This window comes from Xyrauchen texanus, chromosome 14 (genome assembly GCF_025860055.1).
Source record: "Xyrauchen texanus isolate HMW12.3.18 chromosome 14, RBS_HiC_50CHRs, whole genome shotgun sequence".
Taxonomy (NCBI): Eukaryota; Metazoa; Chordata; class Actinopteri; order Cypriniformes; family Catostomidae; genus Xyrauchen; species Xyrauchen texanus.
In genome coordinates this window covers 15,434,440-15,449,069 of record NC_068289.1, presented here as the reverse complement: position 1 = coordinate 15,449,069, position 14,630 = coordinate 15,434,440, and the positions used below count along the sequence as shown (strand labels likewise).

Sequence of the window (14,630 nt, the reverse complement as noted above, 5' to 3'; positions counted from 1 at the left end):
TCGGGCTGTGATGCTGCACAGTCAGCACTGAATCAGGTGATCAGCGGGAGAGCGAGACAAAGAGGAGCTGGAGACACCAGTTAGAAAAAGATGCATGCGTCCACTTTGCATGTGTGTTATGTTTATGTTTTGTTTCATGTTGAGTTTCTGATTAAACTTTTGATTGTCCAGCCGGAACCCACCTCCTCCTTGCCCATTCTTATTCTGTTACAAGAGCTTAAACATTCTAACTAGTGAGTAGACAGTTTGCTCACATGAAACTTTTATTAACAGTTTTGATCCATTTTGAGTTGTTGCCTTGTGAAAGCAAACCAAACCATGAAGAAAACAATTTTAGCCCCCGTTTCAGAACAAATACAATAAGCTACATGTCTGAAAAACGGATTAAAAATTGGCAGTTGGCAGGTAACTTTATTAGAAAAAACAATGTTAATGTTATTAGTAAGCTATTAAAATATTTTGTCAACATCTCTATGATAAAGCATCAGTTAAAGAAGTGCCTTTGACAGAGCTCTGACTGTTCAGTCTGATTATGGATCTATAGAGTAGGCTGCAGATACTGTATACCTCCAGCAGTTTATCAAAGCGCTGTGCTGACATGAGAAAGCGTCCGTCTTCCAGCTGCATCTCTCGATTCTCCAGCAGGTTATTGAGAACTGGCAACACATTCCTCTCTGCCTTCTCCAGTCCCTCTAAGACCAGAATCCGACCCTCAGTAGCAGCTCGGACGGCGCACTGAAAGACAGAGAGGGACAGAACACACTGAAATATAGAGTCACCTTGCAGCAAGTAGAACAGCACTAGGATGATGGCTACTTCTAAATAAATTGGGATCTGTGTATTAGACATTGCAGTGCAGCCAAAACACCTGCCGCTGTCTGTTATGTCATTAATATTAATTAACAAATTAGCATAGTATTAAGTAGGAGTGCCTTGAAACACTGAAGAACCAGAGGCCACCTTTCTGTCTCATCGGATTGGAATTCCCATCCGCACTGTTTTTAAGAAAGCATTCATTTGTTTCTTCCCCCACTGCAAAGATCTGTTCACTTCTATTCTAGAAGAACACTGTTATTTTAGATCCTGCCCCAGTTGTGGGCTGAATTTCCAAATCTTGTCTGTTATGAAGATACAGTCATTCAAACATATGTCTACAAGTATCAAACAGCATTGACGTCAAAGGCAGGAAATCTGGGGCTACTCCGGTGACCACAAAACAAGTGGCCATATAATTAGGTTAACATGTAAATAAATGACTGATTGTGTGGGAACAGGGCCTATAAATATGTTGCCAGATGGTCCAAATTTAGCTGAAGACCCATTTCTATTCTGGATACTATAATCACATAATTTCTAGAAATGTTTGTGACGCAGACTAGAGAGACTAGTTAAAACCACACACCAGTGCATTTGTCAATGTGTCAGCAAATTGTAAATGGCCGAATTAAATTCTTCTTGAACTGCTTGACCTCATGCTTCTCGAATCATGCCAAGAGACTAAAAGCAAAGGAGGAAAGAGCCATCTGACCTGCACATTAATATTCTGATGTTTATCAGAATTTGGTTATATTCTGATAATCAAATGTCATGTAAACACATTAAAGGAATATTCAGTGTTCAATTCATTTTATGTTTAATTTACAGCATTTGTAACAATGTTGATTACCACAAAAAAAAAAATTGACTCTTCCCTACTTTTCTTTTTTTTTTTCAATTTTGGAATGCCCAATTCCCACTACTTAGTAGGTCCTCATGGTGGCTTGGTTACTCAACTCAATCCGAGTGGCGGAGGACAAGTCTCAGTTGCCTCCGCTTCGGAGACAGTCAGTCCGTGCATTTTATCACGTGGCTTGCTGCGCATGACACCGCGGAGACTCACAGCATGTGGAAGCTCATGCTACTCTCCGCAATCCACACACAACTTACCATGCACCCCATTGAGAGTGAGAACCACTTAATCGCAACCACAAGGAGGTTACCCTGTGTGACTCTACCCTCCCTAGCAACCGGGCCAATTTGGTTGCTTAGGAGACCTGGCTGGAGTTACTCAGCACAGTCAGCACCTACTTTTCTTAAAATTGTCAAATGAGGCACTTACAATGGAAGTGAATTGGGCCAATTTTTGAAGAGAGTCAGAAATGTGAAGCTTATAATTTTATAAAAGCTTGTAAAGTACATTAAAATGTTTAAGTACTTGTTAAAAAGTATTTTTTGAGCTATAAAGTTGTTTATATCGTAATTTATACATTTTAGGGTTAGTTGATATTACATCATAAAGGCAACGAAGTTATAAAATTACATTAATAAGCGATTTTATCACACTATAATCATGTTAAAATGCATATTGTTTACATCTTGTGGCTATACTTTTGAAACAGTGAGTATTTTAACGTTTATGGATTGAACCCATTCACTTCCATTGCAAGCATTGCATATGCCTGTATAAATCAGAATTTTCTTCATATTATAAAAAAATGTATGCTTCATGTAAACCCATTAACCTGATTTCCATAACCCAATTAAGACAAAATTACAGTTTCTAAAAATCCAAATAATATAGATGGCATATGCCTGTATTAATCAGAATATTGGGTCATGTGAACATCTTATTCAGAATATCCATTTTAATCTGAGGTCTGGGTAATACTAGATACAAACAGTTCTGAAAAGTCAATCTATTGAAGAAACACATTATTGGAGTAAGGTTTTTTTTATTTTTACTTTTTACGAACATTACAACATATATCATCGCTTAAATTTGAGCATAGTCATGAATGAAGGGGTTGCAGAAATGATGCACAGACACAACATCCTTTAGCGGAGACTATATTTACAATATAGTACAGCCCACATGCCTTACTGATTCAAACACACATGCAGCCAGATAGAGAAAACCTCTATGCATAGATGGTCATTCTGACAAAAACATTTCTCATTCACACAATAAACACTGAACAGGAAGTAATTTTGCCTGACACACAAAGCTTGTTATATAGGTCTGAAAATGAGCGCAGGGCCCAAGAGAGCAGTGAGATGCTCTAGTTTAACACCAAGCCCCCACACACATCCCACCTTTTAAACAAGCAGCTCAAGCCCGCTGCCTATCCATCATTCCAGACAGCCAATCCTAGCATAATAGCTTAGACTGAATTCAGGCAAAAGGCTAATTGATCTTCTAAATCTTCTCATCATCTTCTAAAGGCACAATTCATAATAAAAATCTTTAAAATTAGGTGCAATGTGCCTAATGACTCTGATCCCAAAGGTTAAGACCCCACTTCAACAGAACAGCTTCAAAGACGGTTCATGGTAACATGTCCCCATTTCCTCACTGAAACTTACCATCCAAGTGTTTCATTAAACAAATGAGCAGAACAGAAGTGCTGTGGATGGTAATTAAAAGCCTGGTAAGACAAGTGAATTTAATTGATCATTCGGAATTCAGAAGAAAAAAGCAATATTTTCCTGGTCCGGCAGGAATTCACACCCATTTACCACTAGACTTAGTAACGGGTGGTCTCTTTGTTGATCTGTATGATTCCCTATAGCACAAGTACAGCCATGAGAGTTTTGTTCCCAAAAGTGAATTAAATGCATCCATGAGTGTTAGGGTGTCCAAGGCCTCTTTTCCAAGATAGGGCCAAACAGTTCTGAACACAGTGGGGAATAGTTCCAGTAGCATTTACCCTTTAGCTCAGTTCGGCCCTGATTGGAAAAAGAAACCATGCTGGTGGAGGAGTCACGTGACGCCATGCGAGGAGTGAACGTGTAAATGGCGAGCTCTGCGCACTTTGCTAGTATTTTTATGTTATAATATGGTGAGATTCGATACACCCTGCTACATATCTGTTCTTTGAAGTCAACATCGCAAAGAATTTAGAATACTTGGGCTCTGGAGACTTTAAAAGACACTCTTTTAAACTCTTTTTTCAAGCTGAAACCTCTGACAGGCATGCAGACCAGGGACTCAGTATGGATAGTGCAGCGGGAGAAATCCAGCATCAACTGGCGAGCGTGTCTGTGATGCTGACAAAAGTTTTTGCTGATCTCGCTGTACAACGTAGATCGATTACGGTGATGGAAACAAAATTATTTTTGATTATCTGGCGTCATCAGAGAGGGAATTAGCTGCTAATCTGCTAGCGACCAAGATAGAAGTGGAACGCATTTTCTTACATCAACAGAAGATTGCTTTTACACTGAAGTTCCCGGGCCAGATTGTGAATTGATACTAATAGCAAACATTGTCCTACATAGAAACAATGGGGTGAGTAAACCATTTGGTGTTTCTAATGTGGCCCAGAGTCTCACTGTACATACATTTTGCTGTCCGAAGAAGCCACCATTTTTTGTTTCTGTTTGTATTGGTTCCACCAATGGCTGGAGTTTGTTTTGTGGAATAACAATCCTTCAAGAAACCTTTGCATTTACAGTAGATCGCTTTTACACTGAAGTTCCCGGCCAGATTGTGAATGGATACTAAGGATGGCCACAAAATATCTACATGCCCACAACAAGCGATGTCTTTTATAAAGTTAATAGACTAAGGAAGTCATGGTGTGTTTCTTATGTGGCCTCCAAATAAACTTGACTCGTTAAATATACACTTAACCGTCCGAGGAACCGGAAAGCAAAAAATTGGCTGGAGATTGTTTTGTGGAATATTTTTTGCAGGACAATGGAAGGATTAAGTCATCACTGAGCACTCATTTTATTGCCTGAAGAAACTGAACAGCTTTTTTTTTGTGTGTGCTGGTTCTGCTACACACCTTCGAGACAGTTCTGTGAATGAATCTTACACGTTCTTAGTGTTTATTCTGCCTATTGGCTGGAGTTTGTTCTACAAAGTATTTTCTATTATGTCATTTTGACTCACAACATTTTTACAGAAGCACCGGACTTGAGCAATTCAATGGCAAAGTTGTAGAGGGGGCTCTTGTAGGCGTACATGGAATTTTTGAGTTTTGAGGGATGGATGCACTGTCGTGTGCGGGGTTAATGTGCACGTTTTTCTTTTTTCGGTTTGTTTAGTTCTGTTTTTGATTGTTGCACTAATGGGGAACGTGGTTTTTATAATCTTGATTTTGATACACAATCTATTTTTTCTAATCTGTCAAAATGTTAATATGAGTGGACTGTCTCTGTACACGTGGAATGTGAATGGGCTGGGGCATCCCATAAAAAGAAGGAAGGTTATTTCTTTTCTTAAGCGTAAGATATATGAAATAGAGTTTCTACAAGAAAGTAAGAGCAGGGGAGTGATTATGTTGATAAATAAACATCTACAATTCAAATGTCTCAAACAGATTAAAGATAGATTAGGAAGAGTCATTATTGTTTGAACAGAAATTTAGGGGCAAAGGTTGATTTTGGCTAATATTTACACATGATCGATTTTTTTTTTTTATATCAAAGTCCCTCATATCAACTGTTGTTGACAGCTCAATTGAAAACATCTTAGTGTCAGATCACGCCCTGGTGAGTCTAGATGTGTTGCAACATACAGAGAAAAATAAATCATATAGTTTGCGCTTTAATGAACCACTTTTGCGAAATCTTGATTTCCAACAAATGTTAAAGGCTGAAATCAATGTTTATATGGAGACCAACTGGTCCTCAGTATCTTCTGTGGGCATGGCTTGGGGAGGCACTTAAGGCAGTTCTTAGGGGTCGGATCATACAGTATGCCTCATTCATCAAAAAATCCAAAGCAAGAGAACTTGTGGAGTTGGAAGGAAATATTAAAAGTTCGAGGCAGAGCTGAAGTGCCGAATGGTGTCTGATGGCCTCTGAGAATTGACCCGACTGAAATACAGATATAATACTATTTTGTCTTGGAAGGTGGAGTTTTGGCTATTCAGGGCAAGACAGTCATACTTTGAGTCAGGAGACAAAGCAGGGAAGCTTATATAAATCAGAGGGAATCTTTTTCTACCATTCCATCAGTGAAATCTGCTGGGGGTAAAATATTTACCTCGGCCAGTGATTTTAATAACGCTTTTAGATAATTCTATCATGATCTCTATAGTTCCATGTCCTTGTCTACTGATGAAGATATTAGAAATTTTGTGGAACTATTAGAACTCCCTAAACTGAAGACTGAGGAAAACAATTCTCTTGATTCTGAGATAACATTGGAGGAGCTTTGCGAGTTATTAAGGCCTTGCCTACAGGCAAGGCTCCGGGGCCAGATGGCTTTGCTGCCGAGTTTTTTAGATCTTACGTTACAGAACTGGCTCCACTTTTGTAAGAAGTTTATACGGAGTCATTAAAGAATGGAAAACTTTCACAAGCCTGGATCAGTCTGATTCTTAAAAAAGACAAAGATCTAAGCGAGTGTAAGAGTTACCGTACAATTCATTGATCCAGCCGGACGTTAAAATATTGTCAAAGATTCTGGCAAACTGATTAAGTTATGACATCTCTTATACATATAGATCAGGTTGGGTTTATTTGGGATGTAACTCTTCTGATAACATTAAGCGTTTCATCAATTTCATGTGGTCAATGGTGAATGGTCAGACTCTGGTCGTGGCCATCTCACTTGATGCCGAAAAGGCATTTGATACGGTAGAATGGGATTATCTTTTTAAGATTTTGGAAATATATGGATTTGGGAATACTTTTATTGGCTGGATTAAGTTACTTTATAGACTCCCGGTAGCAGTGGTACAAACAAATGGATTAATTTTGGATAGGGGTAACTAGTAGGGTTGTCCTCTTTCCCCATTATTGTTCTGTCTTGCCTTGGAACCATTAGCAGCCGCGATAAGAAGCATAGATGATTTTCCAGGTGTGGTGGCGGGAGGAATGGCACATAAGCTTTTGCTTTACCCAGATGATATTTAGTTTTTTGCATTCAACCCTACATAATCTATGCCTTGCCTCCACAGAATTATTCATTCCCTTTCTAAGTTCTCATGATACAGAGTCAACTGGTCTAAATCCAAAGTTTTGCCTCTGACAGCATACTGCTGGCTTTTCAGTTGGGTGTCTTCCAGTGGCCCAAACAGGGCATTAATATTTTGGCATTTTATTTCCAGCATATTTGTCTGATTTAGTTAAAGTTAATTTTGACCCCATAATTAAAAAGGTTTTTGAGCGATGTGGGCAGATGGGCTTCATTACATTTATCTATGATTGTGAAGGTTAATGTTATTAAAATTAATTTCATTCTAAAATGTAACTACTTGTTACAATTTCTCCCTATAGATGTCCTTCTGTCTTATTTCAAGCAATTTGATAGCATAGCGAAGTCCTTCATATGGAATGGTAAATATCCCAGATTACATTTTAACAAGTTACACAGGCCGATTGACAAAGGTGGGCTAGGCCTACCCAAGATTTTGTTTTATTATTATGTATTCGGTCTCAGACATTTGGCTCATTGGCTGCTCCCACCTGAGAGAGCCCCTCCCTGGTTTTGTATTGAACAGGAAATTCTTGCCCCTATTTTGCCATTAAAAAGCCTTTCTATTAAACTTACCGGAGTAATTAAGTCACATCCCGCATTTGCACTCGGTATGGACAAAAGTGTCCAGAGTGTTTAATTCAGACATTTATTTAAATGTTGCATCGAGCATATGGCTGAACCCTAAATTATGTATTGAAAGGTCCCCTTTCTGCTGGACAGAGTGGATTGTGAGGGAGGTGAATAAGGTCGGTGACCTATATGAGAGTGCTGAGATCCTTTGAAAATCTGGTTCAGCACTTTTAGATTCCCAGATCTCAGTTCTTTAGGTATTTACAGCTGCGCCACCTCCTTTGTAATATTTGTGGAAGTAGCTCACACCCCCCCTAATGCGGCAGATACTCTGGGAGAGGTGATAACTGCTTTTGGAAAAGGTCATGAGGCATCAGTGTATTACTCCCTGTTAATTCAGAGTCTGGGGGACAGAGCTTTAACTTCCATTAAGAAATTATGGAAGAAAGATTTAAACTTGGTATTGAAGGAGGGCTAGAATTAAAACAAATTCAAGTCTACATCTATAGAGATGCAAGGGTTCGCCTTATGCAATTCAAGATTTTACGTAGATTCAATTGGACCCCCTCTAGATTATATTGGTTTGGTATTAAAGACACACCCACCTGCTGGCGATGCCAATCAGAAGATGGAGACACAATCCATGTTTTTTGGGGGTGTGCTAACATTCAAGAATTTTGGTTGAAAGTTCAGAGTTATATGCGTGACGTTTTGAGTACTCAAATTTGACTTTGTCCGAGACTGAATTTTGGGTGATGGGGCGGTCATAAATTTGGGAGATAATCACATTCAAAATTGGGTTCTGACCAGTCTCATGATCGGCAGGCAAATAATTTTAAGGGGTTGGAAGTTGGATGGAGCGCCCTCTTTTTCGGAGTGTTGTGTGGAAATGGGAAGGGTGGCTGCATTTGAGAAAGTGGTAAGAAGAAGGCTTCAAGGACTTATTTGTTAAAAATGGGGCATTATATATTTTTTTGAGGGACTCTCGGGGAGGGAATGAGGAAAGTGTAGTTTAGTTTAATTATGCATGTTTATTATTATTACACTTTTTTGTTTTAGGTTGTGTGTGTGTGTGTTATTATGTGGGACACAGGGGTGTTCGTTGGGGGTCAGGGTGGGATTGCATTAGTGGAGTTTGAATGTAAAATGTCGATTCCTTGTATATGTGTTTGGTTTTTCTTTGTCATGTATATATGAATCAATAAAAAAAATTAATTACAAACAAAAAAAAGAAACTGCTGGTGGAATGGCTTTAGTAAGTGGCGACTCACGATTGTCAATTAGTCAATGACCAAGTAACTCATTTGTTTTAAGGTATCTGTCAAAGTTCACTATGGTGAGGTTAATAAAATTAAATAAAAAAGCTGTTTGTTTGCTATATTTTTACGATTTTAGGATGATGTTTTAACTAGTACTTTATTTTTCTACACGCCTTTTTTGTCAGGGTGGTACAATACGCTAGCAAGCTCATTAAAACTAATATAATATATCATTATATTACTCATATAATATTTTGTCAATACATTTCCTTTTTAGCTAATCTAGGAACTTTTTACCTTTCTGTGTGTTTATGTCAGGTGGCATACACAACCCCTCAGCAAATGATAGTTAACTATAGGCAAATTTTCAAATTGTAATAGTAATTTTTCACATTATTAATGTCCTGACTAGACATTGTGATCAGTTGAATGCCACTGTGGTGAATAAAATTACCAATTTCTTTCCATAAGAGCAAAATCTGTCCATTATTCCACATTTTGTCACCCAGTGTACATTATTCTGAATATATATGTAATGTTATTCTGCGTTAAATATTAACTATTATTATGGGGGCAGTGGGGTGGCTAGTGTTTATACCACCACTGATCAGCACAGATACAGTGGGTACGGAAAGTTTTCAGACCCCCTTACATTTTTCACTCTTTGTTATATTGCAGCCATTTGCTAAAATCATTTAAGTTCATTTTTTTTCCTCATTATTGTACACACAGCACCCCATATTGACAGAAAAACACAGAATTGTTGACATTTTTGCACATTTATTAAAAAAGAAAAACTGAAAGATCACATGGTCCTAAGTATTCAGACCCTTTGTTCAGTATTTAGTAGAAGCACCCTTTTGATCTAATACAGCCATGAGTCTTTTTGGGAAAGATGCAACAAGTTTTTCACATCTGGATTTGGGTATCCTCTGCCATTCCTCCTTGCAGATCCTCTCCAGTTCTGTCAGGTTGGATGGTAAACGTTGGTGGACAGCCATTTTCAGGTCTCTCCAGAGATGCTCAATTGGGTTTAAGTCAGGGCTCTGGCTGGGCCATTCAAGAACAGTCACGGAGTTGTTGTGAAGCCACTCCTTCGTTATTTTAGCGGTGTGCTTAGGGTCATTGTCTTGTTTGAAGGTGAACCTTCGGCCCAGTCTGAGGTCCAGAGCACTCTGGAGAAGGTTTTCGTCCAGGATATCCCTGTACTTGGCCACAGTCGTCCTGTCCCTGCAGCTGAAAAACACCCCCACAGCATGATGCTGCCACCACCATGCTTCACTGTTGAGACTGTATTGGACAGGTGATGAGCAGTGCCTGGTTTTCTCCACACATACCGCTTAGAATTAAGGCCAAAAAGTTCTATCTTGGTCTCATCAGACCAGAGAATCTTATTTATCACCATCTTGGAGTCCTTCAGGTGTTTTTTATCAAACTCCATGCAGGCTTTCATGTGTCTTGCACTGAGGAGAGGCTTCCGTCGGGCCACTCTGTCATAAAGCCCCGACTGGTGGATGGCTGCAGTGATGGTTGACTTACTACAACTTTCTTCCATCTCCCGACTGCATCTCTGGAGCTCAGCCACAGTGATCTTTGGGTTCTTCTTTACCTCTCTCACCATGGCTCTTCTCCCCCTATAGCTCATTTTGGCTAGACGGCCAGCTCTAGGAAGGGTTCTGGTCGTCCCAAACGTCTTCCATTTAAGGATTATGGAGGCCACTGTGCTCTTATGAACCTTAAGGGCAGCAGAATTTTTTTTGTAACCTTGGCCAGATCTTTGCCTTGCCACAATTCTGTCTCTGAGCTCTTCAGGCAGTTCCTTTGACCTCATGATTCTCATTTGCTCTGACATGCACTGTGAGCTGTAAGGTCTTATATAGAAAGGTGTGTGGCTTTCCTAATCAAGTCCAGTCAGTATAATCAAACACAGCTGGACTCAATTGAAGGTGTAGAACCATCTCAAGGATGATCAGAAGAAATGGACAGCACCTGAGTTAAATATATGAGTGTCACAGCAAAGGGTCTGAATACTTAGGACCATGTGATATTTCAGTTTTTCTTTTTTAATAAATGTGCAAAAATGTCAACAATTCTGTGTTTTTCTGTCAATATGGGGTGCTGTGTGTACAATAATGAGGAAAAAAAATGAACTTAAATGATTTTAGCAAATGGCTGCAATATAACAAAGAGTGAAAAATGTAAGGGGGTCTGAATACTTTCCGTACCCACTGTAGGTGCAGTTTCACATCGAGCACAGGCTGGCCCGATGGTGGAAAAGGCCTCAAGATAATTAAAAGGTAAAATCTTTTACAAAAATCTACTTTGGAATGCATGTGCCAGATTCTTAGAAATTAAGAGTACATTTGTATTCATGATGGTTTTTCAACAAAAGTTTTAATTTAACTTTTAGAATGTCAGATGGTCCAACCACCAATAAAAAGTTACTTATCATGTATCTTGAATAAATGTTAGTGTCCAGTTACTCATTATTTAGAAACACATTTTCATTATCATTCAGCACTTTTTAATTAATATGCATCATTTTTTTGGTAGTTGCACCACATTATGCAACCTGAACTTAACTTGACTTGTCAGAAAAAGGTCTAACAATCTGATATTTTAGGAAACTTACTGACCTTGACAGACAGTCATGAGGGTCTGCAGGGTCATGAGGGTTTAGAGTCCTCTTTGTGATATAAGATCCTGTTTGACATCATGACATCAAAATGACTTTCTGCATGTTGGTTGCACCACCATTATCTTTGACACCCTTATTTGTAACTGACCCATCAATTTAATACAATAAATAAGAGATGCAATACAGTCAGCTCTCTTGTATTGCCCTGAAGGCAACTCTTAATAATACTGTAAATAAATAAAAAATGACACAACACATTGATTCAAGTTATTTTGTGAAAAGAAAGAGACATGTTGCCACTTGATGTCCAATGTAAAATATAATCTGGTTCCTGAAACAAAACCAGTTAAAAACCACTGGTTTAGCGGTCATTATGCAACACTGTTGCTCAGAACTAAGCAAGGGTGTAGATTTGGTTTTAACATTGGGGGGTAGTATTGTGAAGCTGGTGGTCTTGATTATGGAAATATTATATTTTAAACAATGGTGAGGTGAGCACTAATTATAGTGAAAGATGTCAACTTGCCTGGTCTATATAAAAGGCTGTCCCAGAGCGAATCTCTCTGCGCTGTTTGAGGTCAGTCTCTGTAGTGTCTCTGGACAGAGCAACATATTCCACTTCTCGCTTTGTTAACTCCTAACAAACAAGAAGGATATAGTTTAGGGTAGTTCATGTGAAATCCTCACAGACTGCACTGCTTTGCAATTCATCAGGTATTGGTGAGACTTAATGTGTCATGCTGTGTAAGTATGTGGTTGGGAGTGGTAATGTTTGAAATTACCAGGTACTGCATTGCAATTGAACGCCGCAGAGGTCCAGGAGGGCCAATGAGGAACACATCCTGTCCAAGCAGGTCCTTTTGCATTATCCAGCGAAGGTGCTGGGTGATAGTTTGTGGCAAAGACTCCATCACTGCCAGAGAAAATTAATTATTGTAAAATGCTAACAATGTATTGTACCAAGCATCAAACTAAATAAAAGAGTTTGCTTAATACTTGGCATGATTTCCACTCAAATTAATTGATTTTTGTGCACTTGTATTTTAATTCTACAATTAAAATAATTAAATGTGTGGCCAGTGGAGTGATTATTAGTATTGTTTATTTGCTTTATCAATAAAATCCTAAAACAAACACAGGTGTAGTTCATCACAAGTTCCAATAATATTTAACAACCAGAAAGTTTCCAGAAATACAACCAGAATGCTTTTTGTCTTCATTTTGAATAGTATATCTGTGGTTTGCATAGTTTTAAACAAATGTATTTTTGTGAAATGTCTTGTGTGAAAAGTGTGCCTCAGCAATCTTTCTTTTTCTTTTTAATTTTCTCCCTAATTTGGAATACCCAATTCCCAATGCACTCTTAAGTCCTTGTGGTGGCATAGTGACTCTCAGTTGCCTCCATGTCTGAGACCATCAATCCGCAAATCTTATCATGTAGCGCGTGTGGAGGCTCACCCTATTCTCCGCGGCATCCACGCACCACTCACCCCACCGAGAGCGAACCACATTATAGTGACCACGAGGAGGTTACCTCATGTGACTATACCCTCCCTAGCTTTACTCTCTGAGCTACCCATTCTGAAATTCATGAGTTAAAATGTAGTCCATAATGTAAACTCTTGGATTACATTTTAAGTAATAATGTATCAATAAATGTCACATGGTTTGATTATTTTTTATTTTTTGTTATTTAATGCAATTAATGCATTTATAAGTGTAGCTAAAGTGCCTAAATACATTTTTGGGACACTTTATACAATATGTGCATGCAGAGCACAAAACATTTGTGTACACGTGTATTGTATTACATTGTAGCATTGCATTGTCTGCCTATTTGTATTGTTGCATGCAAAAACGACTTTAATTATTTTATTATACAAACAGTTATTGTATTATGCCATTGCACACATACACAGGAACACAAAACAATATGTCTTAAATGGGACAACACCAGCCATTTAAATCTATGATTTCACTATAATCAATAACAACAAATGTTCATAACTAGCACATACTATGATTTACGGGCACAAGTTCTGGATTTCTGGGGGTTTTGAGGTGATACGTGATATTGCCTAGTTTTACTGTGTCACCTATGGAGAAAAAAAAAAAAGACAGATTAAATAGCAAAACATGAAACAAATATACACTGTAAATGAAGCTTATTTACAACCCTCCCTTGTCAGTAGAGCATATTATTTTAACATGTAAATAAGGAAATTGTCATAGAAGCTTGTTTAAGTTCTCAGCCACACAAATGTTTGGACAAATCTACTCAATGTAAATTGTTACTATTTTCCTAATATCAGCTTAGTATTTGTATCACTATGAAATAACAATAATGAAGTATGGAAATTATATTGTAAATAAATTTTAAATCAAAACAATTTTATATTCTAGTTATTAAAAGTAGCTTAATATTTAAAAAAAAAAAAAAAAAAACATTGATCTGTATTTACAAATTATATCAAGATCACAAGAAACAGTCAAACTTAAGTCAAGTGTGTCCAAACATTTGACTGGTAGTGTATCTAAACCCCCAAAGCATAAAAAATTAGGGACTATAAGATATGAATTTGATGGTGTACTTTGGACCTGTCAGTGAATCACAAAGTAATACTACGCCACTTGAGTGACATGTTAACCTCCACACCTGCTGAAGCACAGGATATAAAATCAAGGAGAAGTTTATTTAGCTAATAAACATACTGAGTACCTGAGGAGGTGTTAAGGAGTTTGACCTCATGAGCGCTGCACTTCCAACCTTCTTTTGACATCACAGGTCCCAAAATATAACGAATTCTCCTCGCAGCGACAGCTGCTGCTGTTCCTTTCAATAACATACGCGAATGCATCCTGAATCTTTGAGATGAGCGGTTTAATTCAAGTTCTAAAGGTTATACTATTATACATCTACTGTTATTTCTTCATGCTCATGTCATGTGTGTTTATGCAAGGCACTAGACATCTCCAGACGGAGTGCATTCAGTGAAGGACAGAATCTGTCCGTTTTATAAATCTTCCGTGTGGAACCAGATGCCGTGCGTGATATGGATTCCGCTAACAGAGCACTTCTGTATAACATGAGTTAAATTGTAGTCCGTAATGTAAACTCTTGGATTACATTTTAAAGTGATTGATTTTAGATTACTTCTGTATTACTTAAATTCGGACCTAATTTCTTGTTTCTTTCTTGTTAATTCTTATTTAATTCTTGTGCATTTGAGTAGAAGAATATAAATTGGTA

At 38.1% G+C, this 14,630-nt stretch overlaps 1 protein-coding gene across 1 annotated transcript in view; it reads right to left on the bottom strand.

Annotated features, from left to right (window-relative positions):
• vwa8 (von Willebrand factor A domain containing 8) overlaps positions 1 to 14,348 on the bottom strand; it is a 163,012-nt gene extending 148,664 nt beyond the window's left edge. Inside the window, exons 1-5 of the mRNA XM_052143089.1 lie at positions 14,100 to 14,348; positions 13,399 to 13,476; positions 12,163 to 12,293; positions 11,907 to 12,017; positions 568 to 735 (exon numbers count right to left, since the gene is read on the bottom strand). Of these exons, the coding sequence (XP_051999049.1) occupies positions 568 to 735; positions 11,907 to 12,017; positions 12,163 to 12,293; positions 13,399 to 13,476; positions 14,100 to 14,238 (627 nt within the window). The 5' untranslated portion in view covers positions 14,239 to 14,348. The remainder of the gene's footprint in view (positions 1 to 567; positions 736 to 11,906; positions 12,018 to 12,162; positions 12,294 to 13,398; positions 13,477 to 14,099) is intronic.
• Positions 14,349 to 14,630: the final 282 nt, after the last annotated feature.